The sequence below is a fragment of the Sceloporus occidentalis genome, unplaced genomic scaffold (genome assembly GCF_023333645.1).
Source record: "Sceloporus occidentalis isolate IW3139 unplaced genomic scaffold, rSceOcc1.0.p SCAF_8, whole genome shotgun sequence".
NCBI classification, from domain to species: domain Eukaryota; kingdom Metazoa; phylum Chordata; class Lepidosauria; order Squamata; family Phrynosomatidae; genus Sceloporus; species Sceloporus occidentalis.
The window spans coordinates 30847886-30864363 of NW_028316988.1; the positions used below are offsets into that span (position 1 = coordinate 30847886).

The following is a 16478-nucleotide window of genomic DNA, read 5'->3' on the forward strand; positions in this document are numbered from 1 at the left end:
CAGAATTCCTGAATGTTAGGCAGGCTGGCTAGGGCTTCTGGGAATTGAAGTCCAAAACACCTGGAGGACCCAAGTCTGGGAATCACTGACTATGACTCTGGAGACCCGGGTTCAAATCCTTTCAAATCCTGGCTCAGCCACATAAACCTACCAAGTTGCACTCTCTCAACCTCAAAGGGAAGCAAAGGCAAACCCTCTGCGAAGAAATCTGGCCACGAAAACACCATCGCCGGGTTGTCATAAGTCAGAAAAGACTTGAAGGAACACGACGACAACAATAGTGGCACCTTGGAAGAGTCTATGGTTCCATGAATTGGCCACACAAACTCCAAAATTGTCCACTTGTGTGGCTTTCTGATGCTTCAGTGTACACCGGCTTTGCATCATGCGCAATGTTAATTCTATTTAAATGGTCACTTTTGTAAGTTTTTAACTAGACTGTGCTTTTAAGCTGCTTTGAGTCTCAATTTTTGGGGGGAAAGTGGGATATAAATAACGACAGCACACATGCATTATTATTATTATTATTATTATTATATGCAATAATAATAATAATAATAATAATAATGTTCAAAATATTATGTGCAAAATCACCTTCAGCCTATGTATAAGAAACTCTGGCATAAACTCTAACAACTGACCCACCAAAGGGACCCAGTTTTAAAAAATGCCATTTGTACAAGCAAAGGCACATAAAGGCGCACAAGTCGCATCACAGTGCAGCATGACGACAGCAACCAATGATAAAACATATCCAGTCGAGTCACCTTTCTATTTTAATTCCTTCAGAGTTGAGTCCCTCCAGAGGGTGTTATAGACTCTAGTTCCCATCAGCCTTGGCGAGAAATTCTGCAGGGCTTGGGCAACGACTCTGGAGACCCGGGTTCGAATCCCAGCTCAGTTATAGAAACCCACTGGGTGAGCTTGGGCAAGTCACACTCTCTCAGCCTCAGATGATGGCAACGGCAAATGAAGAAATCTTGCCAAGAAAATCCCATGATAGGTTTGCCTTTGGGTCGCCACTACTTGCAAGTGACTTGAAGGCACACAACAACAACAACTTGTTATCCCATTCCTATCAGATAACCATCTTTAAATATCTGAAGGGATGCTGTGTGGTAGATAGGGTGAACTTCTTTTCTGCTGCTCCAGCATCTGCACTGCAGATTTAATGCAGTTTGACACCGCTTTAACTGCCATGACTCTATGCTATGGAATCTTGGGATGTGTAGTTTTGTGAGATTCTTAACCTTCTGGGGCCACCAACAAAGGACAAATCCCAGACAGTTAAAGCAGTGCGGATGCCGCCCAGGACTTTATAAGTCAAGCAGCACAAATGGGACTTTGTGAGCAATTTAAGAGGGGAAAACCCCTAACAGTTCCTCCTTTGAGAAAGGCCACGATGTGCCCAATTTGCCCTTGGTATTTTGGGCAGAGCAACCTGGGACAGTCCAAGGAGACAACCAGAGAGCATTTGCACCCATAAGTCAAAGAGGAGCCTGAAATGCAAGAAATGGAAAAGGGAAATGACAGGCCACATGTTCCCCGGTTTGGCTTCCAGCACTGATTTTATCAGTGCAACGCAGATGTTTGCTCCCTACATCTCCATGTCGGTTTATGGCGACCCCATTTCATAGGGTTTTCTTAAGGAAGGCATGCCCAGAGAGGGTTGTGCCAGTTCCTTCCTCCAAAACAGAGCCTACATGGTCTCCCCTCCAGGGACTAACCAGGGCTGGCCCTGCTTAGCATCAAGATCAGAGGGGATCTGGTGCCTTGCGTAAGTGTGTCTATGTGCCTTCATGTCGTTGCCTGTCAACTTATGGCGACCCCATGAATTTCATAGGGTTTTCTTAAGGAAGGAATACCCAGAGATGCTTTTGCCAGTTCCTTCTTCTGAAATAGAGCCTCCACTACCTGGCATCCCTTGGTGGTCTCCCCTCCAAGGACTAACCAGGGCTGACCCGGCTTAGCTTTCAAGATCAGAGGGGATCTGGTGCTGTGTGTTTGCCTTCAAGCTGCCTGTTGACTTATGACAACCCATGAACGTCATAGGATTTTCTTAGGAAAGGGATACCCAGAAGTGGTTTTGTCTTTCCTCTGAAATAGAGCCTCCAGCACCTGGTATTCATTAACAGTCTCCTCTCCAAGGACTAACCAAGGCTGACCCTGCTTAGCATCCAAAATCAGAGGAGATCTGAGTGTGTCTATGTATGTGCCTTCACATCACCTGTCGACTTATGGCGACCCCATGAATTTCATAGGGTTTTTATAAGGAAGGAGCATCCAGAGATGCTTTTGCCAATTCCTTCCTCTGAAATAGAGCCTCCATCACCTTGTATCCCTTGGTGGTCTCCAATCCAAGGACTAACCAGGGCTGACCCTGCTTAGCATCTCAGATCAGACAGAATCTGGTGCATTTAGGGTCTTTAGGCATTCACAACGCAAATGTTAAGGAGTGGGAACTGCTTTCTCTCATACTTGACATTTCCACCAAGGGAGCCACAGATCCCCCTCCATTTTGGAAAGAACACACACTCCTGCCATTCTCCTTGCACCAATAACACGGGTCTATGGGTTGAGTCCAAAACTTTGTGGGGCGATTCTGCGCCTTCAAGACAGCCAGCGTGGCGGAGTGGTTTGAGCGTTAAAAGGCCAAGGTTCGAATCCTACTTCAGCCATGGAAACCCAACTGGGCAAGACCTGGGCAAGTCACACTCTCTCAGCCTCAGAGGAAAGCAAATCTGAGCAAATCTTGCCAAGATTGCTTTAGGGTCGCCATAAGCGGGGAAACAACTTGAAGGCACACAACGACAAGACGGCTTTCCTATCTCAGGGTCGGCCGAGCAAGATTTCTTTCCTGCACCAATAAAAATTAATATTAACATTAAAATTGCAAACTTTGGGGCAGGGAAAGGCTGGAGTGCTTTTTTTTTTTCCTATCCAAGGCACACAAAAACAGTGGTTGAAAATGCCACTCCAGACACAGGAGGAAAAAAGAAAAGAAACCAAATTCATATCCAATTTTGTTTCATATATATATATATATATATATATATTATTTTATTTTGCAAAGTAAGGCTTCTAGAGCAAAGAAAGGCCCATGAATTTGGGAGGAAAGAAAAACTGGCCTGGAAGAAGAAGGGAAGGAGAAAGTCCTGTTGGCTTCTATCTCACTAGAAATGCAAATAATGTCTCTGTTGTGAATACACATTCTTTGTAGCTGAGTTTTTCAAAAGAAAGCAACCAAATTGCATATATATATATTAAAGGGAATGATCCAAAAGAGCCTTTGGGGGCCACCAGAGAGATCTTTGTGTGCATTAACTTGCATTGCCCAGAACAATCTGGTATTTGTTCCACCAAACCCAAGAGTTAAAATAGACTATAAAATAGCAGCTGCTAAACAATCCATGCAAAATGGTTAACACAAGGAAGAACCTTCTGCAGCCATGGTTTTTTTTTCTGGGGTGGGGGCAAAAAAGTGAAGGAAACAATCCCTCCCAAAAATAAAACTAAACCACAACACATTTCAATTTCCTCCATAGAAGCCCTGCAATTCCTCCTAGGCAGACATCTGCAAAGTGAACCATATCTATCTATCTATCTATCTATCTATCTATCTATCTATCTATCTATCTTTCTGGGGGGGGGGGGGAGGAAAGCTTGTGACCAGAAAGCTTCTGATAAAAAATGCACCGAGAAAGTCCTTTTAAAAAGAAAATGCACCCCCTCCTCTTTGTTTTTGCCCCCCCCCCAGCCTCTCCCCATATTTTCTACAAAAGTCTTGGCCTTGCAAAAGAAGTTGCAAAGCCAGAGATTCTTCCAAGGGAGGGGCAAAGTTTGGGGGTTTTAACAGCAAACTCCCCCTGATCCAAGAGGGTTTGGACTCTTTAAAAAGGTTTAGGCTTTTAGCAAGGGAGGGGACAACCCTCCCCCCACATTTATTGCCCCCCCATTGCAACTGCCTTCCCCATTCCCTCCCCATTGCAATTCCCAAATGCAATTCCTGCATTGCAATTGTTTCCCCACTGCCCTCCATTGCCTTGCATTGCAATTATTTCCCCATTACCCCCACTTACAATTGTTTCCCCAGTGCCTCCCATTGCAACTGCCTTCACCATTCCCTCCCCCATTGCAACTGCCTTCCCAGTTCTCTCCCCATTGCAATTGCCTTCACCATTCCCTCCCCCATTGCCATTCCCTGGCATTACAAAGCACCCACCCACCCCAGCAAAAAACACACCTTTACAAGGGGAGGGGGGACTATTTAGTTGCAAATTAAAGAAAAGCATATACAAACACACACACACTTTTATTTGCAAGTAACTCCATTTCCTTGCTTCCCTTTAATTTGCAAATGGATCCATGTCTTTGCTTTTCCTTTCAATTGCAAACAAATAACTCCCCTTGCAAAGGTATTTTTTGGGGGGTGCTTTTCAGTGCCTGGGAACTGCATGTGTATTTGTGTCTGTTTGTGTGTATTTGTGGGTCTTTCCCCCCTCCCCACTGCTCTTTTACCTTGCAAGGAGGGCTTTGGGGGGTATTCCATGCTGGGCTGGATCTCTCTCTCTCTGATCCCAGAGGATCCCTCCTTTGGGAAAGGTGGCCTTTCTTCTTGCTTGCTTTCCTTCCTCCTTTCTGTCTTTCTTCTTCCCTTCTTCCTAGCCAGGCTGTCAACTGCTCCACTTTGCCAAGGGAACTTTCCTCCTCTGCCTGGCCTTTGGAGGCGAGCGCTGGGGCCCTGCAGCAGCAGCAGCAGCAGCAGCAGCAGCCCAAGCCCAGGATGGAGTTGCAATGCAATCAGATGCAAATTCCGATCCTGTGAATCAGGGCCTGAGGAAGAGGAGGAGGAGGAAGGCCCCAGGCCAAGGGACCGTCGCCCAATGCTCGACCTTTGCAGAAAGCGTGCAAGGAGAGGGAGCAAGGCACCCAAGCAAAAGAGCAAAGGCACCCTCATCGCATCTAGACTAGAAAGCTGGGCCAAAGCTAACAAAACGAAATTCAACAAGAAGAAATGCAAGGTACTCCACTTGGAGCGGAAAAATGAAATGCACAGATATAGGATTATGGAGGACACCTGGCTGAATGAAACTACATGTGAAAGGGATCTGGGAGTCCAAGTAGACCACAAGTTGAACATGAGTCAACAGTGTGATGCGGCAGCTAACAAGGCCAATGCGATTCTAGGCTGCATCAATAGAAGTATAGTGTCTAGATCAAGGGAAGTAATAGTGCCACTCTATTCTGCTCTGGTTAGGATCCACCTGGAATATTGTGTCCAGTTTTGGGCAAAACAATTCTAAAAGGATGTTGAGAAACTGGAGCCATGTGTCCAAAGGAGGGAGACTAAAATGGTGAAGGGTCTTGAAATCATGAAGCCCTACGAGGAAAGGGACTCAGGGAGTTGGGGGTGTTTAGCCTGGAGAAGAGAAGGTTAAGAGGTGATATAGCCCTGTTTAAATACTTGAAGGGAAGCCATATTGAGGAGGGAGCAGGACCCAGAGCAATGGATGCAAGCTCCAGGAAAAGAGATTCCAGCTCAACATTTGGGCAGTTCGACAGTGGAACATGCTCCTTCTTCCGAGATTATGGTGGGGTCTCCTTCCTTGGAGGTCTTTAAACAGAGGATGGATGGCCATCTGTCAATGAGGATGCTTTGACGGAGAGTTCCTGCATGGCAGAATGGGGTTGGACTGGATGGCTATGATTGTCCTGGTGAGGAATCTGAACTCAGGACAAGAGGCCACTGTCAGCCAGGACCTGGAGAAACAGAATGGCTCCCAGTTGGCAAAAGTGTCACACAAGGCTGCATCCTTTCATCCTATCTGTTCAACTTGTATGCAGAGCCTCTTGTAAGAAAAGCAGGCCTGGACCCAGAAGGAAGAGGAGGGAAAACAGGAGGAAGGCGTATCAATCATCTGAGATATATAGATGACATCGTACTATTAGAAGACAACCTTCCAGACCTGGAACAACTACGAAGGAAGATCAAGGAGGAAAGTGCAAAGGCAGGCTTAATGCTGAACAGAAAGAAACAACAACAATGATCGCAAAATGTACACAATTTCAACCCAGACAAGGAGGAAATAGAAATGGGAAATGGATGTTCCTACCTGGGAATCAGATATTGATCACTGCAGTCAAGAAATCATAAGAAGACTAAGGATGGGGAGGCTATGCAAGAACTAGAAAATGTATTAAAATGCAAAGATATAGTACAAACAAATGGGTGCTTGGACACGTAGAGCCAGAAACCTCCCTGGAAGAAGCCAAGGTGTCTTTTGCCACTCCACCAAGTTATGGCAACTCTAAGGAGATATTGGGTCCTCTGAGGCTGAGAGAATGTGACTTGCCCAAGGGCACCCAGTGAAATCTCATGGCTGCTGCATATATAGCTTTCCTTTTTCTTCCTCCTTTTGAAGCTGCAAGAGGCCAAGCCCCAGGGCTCCTGCTTTGGAAACTTTTACGCTTGTGACATTTCCCGCTCTTTGCAGACGCTCCCTTAGAGCCAAACCCAGGCTAAGTTCCGCTTTTTCTTTGCCTCTGCAGTTTGCGGTCCCTTTATTTAAAGGGGCCGCTTCCCTTTTTTTCTCCCCCTCCCCCTTCCTGCTAAGATGCTGGACTGCAGCCCAGCTGCACTGATGTGGGGATGATGGGCTTTGCAACTCAGGCAGGCTATTGCACCAACCATGTTGTTGCAGTGTACTCCTGTGGCAACCCAGATTGATGTGGGGATGATGGGCTTTGTAGCTCTGGCAGACTCTTGCACCAACCATGTTGTCTCAGTGTGCGCCTGCAAAGTCATTTTCGACATGTGGCAACCCACACTGATGTGGGGGTGATGGCCAGGCAGACTGTCACACAATGTCACTGCTGTGGGCCTTCAAGTCATGATCCTGGGGTTTTCTTTGCAAAATGTGCTCAGAGGAGGGCTTTGCCATGGCCATCCTCTGAGGCTGAGAGAGTGTGACTTGCCAATGGGGTTTGCGTGGCCAAGCTGGGATTTGAACCCTGACCTCCCAAAGTCCTACTCCAGCACTCAAACCACAATACCAGACCTTACACATCCAACGTGTGTGAAACAGCCACACAAACCCTGTGGGTCACCTTGGACAGGTCACACTCTCTCAGACCCAGAGGAAGGCCATGGCCAACCTCCTCTGAACAAACCTTGCCAATAGATGGATACATACATACATAGACAGGGTCGCTGAATGTAGGAAACGGCTTGAAGGCGCACAACAACAACAAAACTCAACAGGAACAAACAGCACTGTGTGCAAAGGTGACACACAACCCGACGCAGGTGGAGCAAGCGGAATACTAGGTAGGGCCCTGTTTCAAAACCTCTTCTGCAGTATTTGTGAGGAAATGCTTGCAAATGGCCTTAAAACACACAAAAAGGTCCCCCCCCCCCAAAAAAAAATGGTGTTGGTTGACTCACAAAAGGCTTGCAAACTCAGTTGCCCAGTTTGAACCCACTCTTTTCCCATGTGTGTACGCTGTCGTCGTTGTGTGCCTTCAAGCCCTTTCCAACTTATGGCAACCCAACCACAACGTTTTCTGGGGCTGAGAATGTGTGACTACCAAAGATCACTCAATGGCTCCATGTGCCTTCCAACTTATGGCAAACCTAAGACAAACCTATCACAGAGTTTTCCAAGGCTGAGAGTATGTGACTCGCTGAAGATCCTGAATTTAATGCAACCATTAATTTTATATTACATTGCATATATTGCCAAATTTGTCCAGTTGATTGTTAGCAAAAATAATATGGTTGTTTGGTTTGAAAACAGTGACATCTAGTGGCAGCATGGCAGCATTGTTTCACATGTTTGAAATGCCAAGATGCCCAATCTTAGCTGGTCATTCCACAGGCAACACCACACAACGCCAACCCCGGCTATTCACAGGTTGCACAACGCAGCTGGAAAAGTAACACTGACACCCACACAGCAATGCACACCATGACAATGTCTGTTAACGTATGCGCTTTGCAATGCACAAGGGCGTTTGCGAAAACATTGTTAGCATTCGTTTTTTGTGGGGTTTGACTTCACATTTCTGGCACTGCTTTTTGCAGACTGGATGCCACTGGATGATCTCTGTGTCTGAGGGTGCATCAACACTGTGTAAATAATGCAGCTTGCTGTTGTTGTTGTTGTGTGCCTCCAAGTTGTGCTTTGGAAATAATGTAGGTGTTGGTGGTGGTTGTGTGCCTTCATGGCAACCCTAAAACGAGCCTATCCTAGGGTGTTCTTGGCAAGATATGTTCATAGAAGGCTCATCAATGTTTTTCCCTGAGGCTGAGAGAGTGTGACTTACCCAAGGACATCCCTTGTTGGGCTGGGAATCGAACCCTGGTCTTCAGAATCCCTGATTTTGTACTTTGTATTACAAAGTCTTTAACCTTCCCTGCCCAAAAGGGCTGGGGCCTTGCCAAGCTACAGCTCCCAGGATTTTGTAGGATGGAGCCACAGCAGTTAAAGCGGTGTCAAACTGCATTATTTCTACAGTGTAGGTGCACCCAGAGGAAGCTAAATCTTTCCCAGAACTACAAGTCCCAGGATTCTGTAATATGAAGCCATGGCAATTAAAGTGGTGTCAAACTGCATTATTTCCAGAGTGTAGGAGCAAAGGGGGATGTGTGAGGTCCCAGGACATTATCTTCCATCATATTGGTCCCAGTCCAGTTTTCAAGGGTCAACTCCATGCAGGAAACAAGGGTGCAGTTTTTCCAGTTTTAGAAGGGCTCAGTTCCTGGGAATAGGAAATGGCTGGGTGCAAATTTCCAGTACAGCAGAGGCTTGCTTCATTTTCCTGGGACTGATTTTTGTTGCAATTTGCAAAGACTTTCTACAGGGAGGCATATATTAACACCATTAGTATCCTCCTTCCATTCAGGGCTCATCCCTAAAAGCAAGTGGGTTAAATTAAAGGTTCCTTAGTTCTGTGGCCAGGGCTCACCCTCCATTCTGCCCTATCTCTACCTTTGGGCTAAATTAAAAATTCCTTAGATGTGGTGCCAGGGCTCACCCTCCATTCTGCCCTATGCTCACCTTTTGCCTAGAAGCAAGTGGGCTAAATTAAAAGTTAACTTTCCATCTCCATACGTAAGAATGTGTTAATACTTTCCTCATTTCACCATCATCTGGGAATAGCCCAGACTTTAGCAAAGGCTTTCGTCTTAATTTCCAAAACAGGGACTAACCTTCTCCTTGTACTTATAAGCCATAAATTTAATGGTACTCAATGCCCAGCACTTAAGGACATCACAAGGGGTCATCTCAGCTTTTGGCTTCTAAACCTCCAGGACTGGCATGTCTAGAAGTTGGAGAAAAAGAACATGATGCCTCCAGCTCCATTCCTTTTTTCTGGCTACATCCCCGAGGAGACAAAATGCATTTCTGTGTTGATGTTGGCCCGGCCAGTGGCATTCAAGTTGCCCACCCTCCTTTTGGAGACACAAGGAAAGGCTTTCTTGAAGGCCTTCCGGAAGTTGGCGCCCATAAAGGCGTAGACAATGGGGTTGATGAAGGAGTTGGCGTAGGACATGCAATGAGCCCAGATTTTCACTTTATAGGTGGTGTAGTTCCGCTGGAAACTGGAGCCAAAGGCCTGGAGGAGGATGAGGAGTTGCATCGGACCCCAGCAGAGGGTGAAGAGGGCTACGATGATGGCCACCATGCGGGAGATCTTGGCTCGTGTGGCTTGAGAGCGTTCTGTCAACTGCTGCACCTGGATGGGACCAGAGACAAGGAAGAGTGGAGGGTGAGCCCTGGCCCTACAACGAAGGAACCCTTAACCTAGCCCACTTTCTTGTTTAGAAAAAACTCAATTGCATACCCTCCAACTGTTCCAATTTTGGTGGGGACGGTCTGCCAAAACCCTCTGTTGTCCCACAAAACCATCCTACAAAGTATATCCTCCGCCTTCCCATTTCCCCAGCTGCTTCTGAAATGTCCCAGTTTCCCTCTCCTCCTCCTGCCTTCCCCCCTTCATCCTCTCCTCTTTTTTTCAATTGCTGCAAACTGAGTTGAAAGTGCAAAAGTAGTTGAATTTGAACTTTATGTATTGCTAAAAGCTACAAGCCATTGCATTGCCATACACTTTAAATAAAAGGAAATCTAGTTAATGCAGTGGAGGGCAAGGACAGAAAATGGGAGGATCTGGCTTTCCCCCAGTCACTTCAGTCAAAAGCAAACTGCTGTAGCCTCTCCCAGTTCATCTGTGTTCATCGTCCATATCTTTTGCCAGCACCTCTGATGGTTACTGGTATCTCAGTATGCTTGGCCACCGGTGTCCCAGTAAAATTGTAGAGTATGCAATTGCTCATATTTACACAGAGTATGGAATTCAGGTGCAGCAAAAGAGAACCCCTCCAGAAACCAAGCGAAACCAGGTCATTTTAAAAACATCCAGAAAAGTGGGAAGGCAGAGGAGTAATTGGAATTGTCTCTGCCAAATCAAGACAGTTGGAGGGTGTGCACCTCACTTTTTCTACTCCTTTTTGCACTTTGAACTCAGTTTGCAGGAATTGCTGTAAGCTGAGGACAAAATGGGGAAAGCTGGAGGAAGAGAGAGAAACCGGGACATTTTAAAAGCAGCTCAGAAAGTGGGAAGGCAAAGGATTAATCTGGACGTTCCCTGCCAAATCAGAACAGCTGGACATATGCATCTGGAAAGCCACTAGTGATCTATCCTGCTAGTGATCTATTTCATCAGTGTCCATGAAGGAATTTCCAGGAAAGAAACCACATGCAATAATAATGTGGCACAATGTGACACCAATTCCCAAGGCAATTGGAAATAAGTTACTGGTCAGCCATATTAAATTTGAGAAACACCATTGTGCTTTTTCATGCACAGGAGACAGTGTAATGCAGGAAGACGGCCACAAAATTGCCTTAAAAGGGGGGTACTGGGGCTTGTTGCAAAATCTCTGTGTCCTGGGTGCGAGTGCATGGTACCTGGTAGTGGTTGTCAGATGGCTCCACTGTAGGGCGTCCCATGCGGTACAGCATGGCCATATAGCAGAGGAGGATGGTGAACAATGGAAGGAGGTACACAGCTAGGAAGTTGTAGACAATGAAGGCTCTCTCGTGGGAAACGGAGGGGAAAGACTCGCTGCAGTAGGTCTGCGGCCCAAACCAGTAGCCTTCCGTCAGCCGGTTGTAAGACAGCACCGGGGTGGAGATGACAAAAGAACCTGCAAAGGAAGAGTTCGAGGTTATAGAATCACAGTACTGGAATGGACCCCCAGGGACCAGCCAATCCAACCCCCCTTTGGCCATGCAGGAATACATAAACTCCTAGTGCAGGGATACGTAGAATCCTAGTTGGAAGCCATGCAGTAATACATAGAATCCGAGTTGGAAGCCATGCAGGGACACACAGAATACTAGTTGGAAGCCATGCAGGGATACGTAGAATCCTAGTTGGAAGCCATGCAGGGATACACAGAATCATAGCTGGAAGCCATGCAGGGATACACAGAATCCTAGTGGGAAGCCATGCAGGGATACACAGAATCTTAGTTGGAAGCCATGCAGGGATACACAGAATCCTAGTGGGAAGCCATGCAGGGATACACAAAATGTTAGTTGGAAGGCATGCAGGGATACACAGAATCCTAGTTGGAAGCCATGCAGGGATACACAGAATCTTAGTTGGAAGCCATGCAGGGATACACAGAATCGAACTTGCAAGCCATGCAGGGATACACAGAATCTTAGCTGGAAGCCATGCAGGGATACATAGAATCCTAGTGGGAAGCCATGCAGGGATACACAGAATCCTAGTTGGAAGCAATGCAGGGAAACACAGAATCCTAGCTGGAAGCCATGCAGGGATACACAGAATCCTAGTGGGAAGCCATGCAGGGATACACAGAATCCTAGTTGGAAACCATTCAGGGATACATAGAAACCTAGTTGGAAGCCATGCAGGGAAACACAGAATCCTAGTTGGAAGGCATGCAGGGATACACAGAATCCTAGTTGGAAGCCATGCAGGGATACACAGAATCCTAGTTGGAAGCCATGCAGGGATACACAGCATCTTAGTTGGAAGCCATGCAGGGATACACAGAATCTTAGTTGGAAGCAATGCAGAGATACGTAGAATCCCAGTTGGAAGCCATGGAGGGATACACAGAATCCTAGTTGGAAACTATGCAGGGAAACACAGAATCCTATTTGGAAGCCATGCAGGGATACATAGAATCCTAGTGGGAAGCCATGCAGGGATACACAAAATCTTAGTTGGAAGGCATGCAGGGATACACAGAATCCTAGTTGGAAGCCATGCAGGGATACACAGAATATTAGTTGGAAGCCATGCAGGGATACATAGAATCCTAGTTGAAAGCCATGCAGGGATACAGAGAATCCTAGTCGGAAGTAATGCAGGGATACACAGAATCCTAGTGGGAAGCCATGCAGGGATATACAGAATCCTAGTTGGAAGCCATGCAGGGATACACAGAATCCTAGTTGGAAGCCATGCAGGGATACACAGAATCTTAGTTGGAAGCCATGCAGGGATACACAGAATCTTAGTTGGAAGCCATGCAGGGATACACAGAATCGAACTTGCAAGCCATGCAGAGATACACAGAATCTTAGTTGGAAGCCATGCAGGGATACATAGAATCCTAGTGGGAAGCCATGCAGGGATACACAGAATCCTAGTTGGAAGCAATGCAGGGAAACACAGAATCCTAGCTGGAAGCCATGCAGGGATACATAGAATCCTAGTGGGAAGCCATGCAGGGATACACAGAATCCTAGTTGGAAACCATTCAGGGATACATAGAAACCTAGTTGGAAGCCATGCAGGAAAACACAGAATCCTAGTTGGAAGGCATGCAGGGATACACAGAATCTTAGTTGGAAGCCATGCAGGGATACACAGAATCCTAGTTGGAAGCCATGCAGGGATACACAGAATCTTAGTTGGAAGCAATGCAGAGATACGTAGAATCCCAGTTGGAAGCCATGCAGGGATACACAGAATCCTAGTTGGAAGCCATGGAGGGATACACAGAATCCTAGTTGGAAACTATGCAGGGAAACACAGAATCCTATTTGGAAGCCATGCAGGGATACATAGAATCCTAGTGGGAAGCCATGCAGGGATACACAAAATCTTAGTTGGAAGGCATGCAGGGATACACAGAATCCTAGTTGGAAGCCATGCAGGGATACACAGAATATTAGTTGGAAGCCATGCAGGGATACATAGAATCCTAGTTGAAAGCCATGCAGGGATACAGAGAATCCTAGTCGGAAGTAATGCAGGGATACACAGAATCCTAGTGGGAAGCCATGCAGGGATATACAGAATCCTAGTTGGAAGCCATTCAGGGATACACAGAATCCTAGTTGGAAGCCATGCAGGGATACACAGAATCTTAGTTGGAAGCCATGCAGGGATACACAGAATCTTAGTTGGAAGCCATGCAGGGATACACAGAATCGAACTTGCAAGCCATGCAGGGATACACAGAATCTTAGTTGGAAGCCATGCAGGGATACATAGAATCCTAGGGGGAAGCCATGGAGGGATACACAGAATCCTAGTTGGAAGCAATGCAGGGAAACACAGAATCCTAGCTGGAAGCCATGCAGGGATACATAGAATCCTAGTGGGAAGCCATGCAGGGATACACAGAATCCTAGTTGGAAACCATTCAGGGATACATAGAAACCTAGTTGGAAGCCATGCAGGGAAACACTGAATCCTAGTTGGAAGGCATGCAGGGATACACAGAATCCTAGTTGGAAGCCATGCAGGGATACACAGCATCTTAGTTGGAAGCCATGCAGGGATACACAGAATCCTAGTTGGAAGCCATGCAGGGATACACAGAATCTTAGTTGGAAGCCATGCAGGGATACGTAGAATCCTAGTTGGAAGCCATGCAGGGATACACAGAATCCTAGTTGGAAGCCATGGAGGGATACACAGAATCCTAGTTGGAAACTATGCAGGGAAACACAGAATCCTATTTGGAAGCCATGCAGGGATACATAGAATCCTAGTGGGAAACCATGCAGGGATATACAGAATCCGAGTTGGAAGCCATGCAGGGATACACAGAATCCTAGTTGGAAGCCATGCAGGGATACACAGAATCCTAGTTGAAAGCCATGCAGGGATACGCAGAATCCTAGTTGAAAGCCATGCAGGGATACACAGAATCCTAGTCGGAAGTAATCCAGGGATACACAGAATCCTAGTGGGAAGCCATGCAGGGATACACAGAATCTTAGTTGGAAGCCATGCAGGGATACACAGAATCTTAGTTGGAAGCCATGCAGGGATACACAGAATCGAACTTGCAAGCCATGCAGGGATACACAGAATCTTAGTTGGAAGCCATGCAGGGATACATAGAATCCTAGTGGGAAGCCATGCAGGGATACACAGAATCCTAGTTGGAAGCAATGCAGGGAAACACAGAATCCTAGCTGGAAGCCATGCAGGGATACATAGAATCCTAGTGGGAAGCCATGGAGGGATACACAGAATCCTAGTTGGAAACCATTCAGGGATACATAGAAACCTAGTTGGAAGCCATGCAGGGAAAAACAGAATCCTAGTTGGAAGGCATGCAGGGATACACAGAATATTAGTTGGAAGCCATGCAGGGATACACAGAATCCTAGTTGGAAGCCATGGAGGGATACACAGAATCCTAGTTGGAAACTATGCAGGGAAACACAGAATCCTATTTGGAAGCCATGCAGTGATACATAGAATCCTAGTGGGAAGCCATGCAGGGATACACAAAATCTTAGTTGGAAGGCATGCAGGGATACACAGAATCCTAGTTGGAAGCCATGCAGGGATACACAGAATATTAGTTGGAAGCCATGCAGGGATACATAGAATCCTAGTTGAAAGCCATGCAGGGATACAGAGAATCCTAGTCGGAAGTAATGCAGGGATACACAGAATCCTAGTGGGAAGCCATGCAGGGATATACAGAATCCTAGTTGGAAGCCATGCAGGGATACACAGAATCTTAGTTGGAAGCCATGCAGGGATACACAGAATCGAACTTGCAAGCCATGCAGGGATACACAGAATCTTAGTTGGAAGCCATGTAGGGATACATAGAATCCTAGTGGGAAGCCATGCAGGGATACACAGAATCCTAGTTGGAAGCAATGCAGGGAAACACAGAATCCTAGCTGGAAGCCATGCAGGGATACATAGAATCCTAGTGGGAAGCCATGCAGGGATACACAGAATCCTATTTGGAAACCATTCAGGGATACATAGAAACCTAGTTGGAAGCCATGCAGGGAAACACAGAATCCTAGTTGGAAGGCATGCAGGGATACACAGAATCCTAGTTGGAAGCCATGCAGGGATACACAGAATCCTAGTTGGAAGCCATGCAGGGATACACAGCATCTTAGTTGGAAGCCATGCAGGGATACACAGAATCTTAGTTGGAAGCAATGCAGAGATACGTAGAATCCCAGTTGGAAGCCATGGAGGGATACACAGAATCCTAGTTGGAAACTATGCAGGGAAACACAGAATCCTATTTGGAAGCCATGCAGGGATACATAGAATCCTAGTGGGAAGCCATGCAGGGATACACAAAATCTTAGTTGGAAGGCATGCAGGGATACACAGAATCCTAGTTGGAAGCCATGCAGGGATACACAGAATATTAGTTGGAAGCCATGCAGGGATACATAGAATCCTAGTTGAAAGCCATGCAGGGATACAGAGAATCCTAGTCGGAAGTAATGCAGGGATACACAGAATCCTAGTGGGAAGCCATGCAGGGATATACAGAATCCTAGTTGGAAGCCATGCAGGGATACACAGAATCCTAGTTGGAAGCCATGCAGGGATACACAGAATCTTAGTTGGAAGCCATGCAGGGATACACAGAATCTTAGTTGGAAGCCATGCAGGGATACACAGAATCGAACTTGCAAGCCATGCAGAGATACACAGAATCTTAGTTGGAAGCCATGCAGGGATACATAGAATCCTAGTGGGAAGCCATGCAGGGATACACAGAATCCTAGTTGGAAGCAATGCAGGGAAACACAGAATCCTAGCTGGAAGCCATGCAGGGATACATAGAATCCTAGTGGGAAGCCATGCAGGGATACACAGAATCCTAGTTGGAAACCATTCAGGGATACATAGAAACCTAGTTGGAAGCCATGCAGGAAAACACAGAATCCTAGTTGGAAGGCATGCAGGGATACACAGAATCTTAGTTGGAAGCCATGCAGGGATACACAGAATCCTAGTTGGAAGCCATGCAGGGATACACAGAATCTTAGTTGGAAGCAATGCAGAGATACGTAGAATCCCAGTTGGAAGCCATGCAGGGATACACAGAATCCTAGTTGGAAGCCATGGAGGGATACACAGAATCCTAGTTGGAAACTATGCAGGGAAACACAGAATCCTATTTGGAAGCCATGCAGGGATACATA

General features: G+C 46.5%; 2 protein-coding genes across 4 annotated transcripts in view; both read right to left on the minus strand.

The window, feature by feature from the left end:
* Positions 1 to 4748, minus strand: part of LOC149308513 (AT-rich interactive domain-containing protein 3A-like) — a 77117-nt gene extending 72369 nt beyond the window's left edge. For all 3 annotated transcript variants that reach the window (XR_016282162.1, XR_016282161.1, XM_089535878.1), the window contains exon 1: positions 4519 to 4748. The gene's annotated coding sequence lies outside the window, so the exon portion shown is untranslated. The remainder of the gene's footprint in view (positions 1 to 4518) is intronic.
* A 4538-nt stretch (positions 4749 to 9286) lies between these two features.
* On the minus strand, positions 9287 to 11294 carry LOC149308514 (G protein-coupled receptor 54-like). Its single transcript, XM_089536892.1, has 2 exons — positions 10971 to 11294; positions 9287 to 9738 (listed from the first exon to the last, which is right to left on the minus strand). The coding sequence occupies exons 1-2, from the start codon at positions 11292 to 11294 to the stop codon at positions 9379 to 9381; spliced, it is 684 nt and encodes a 227-aa protein (XP_089393018.1). The 3' UTR covers positions 9287 to 9378.
* Positions 11295 to 16478: the final 5184 nt, after the last annotated feature.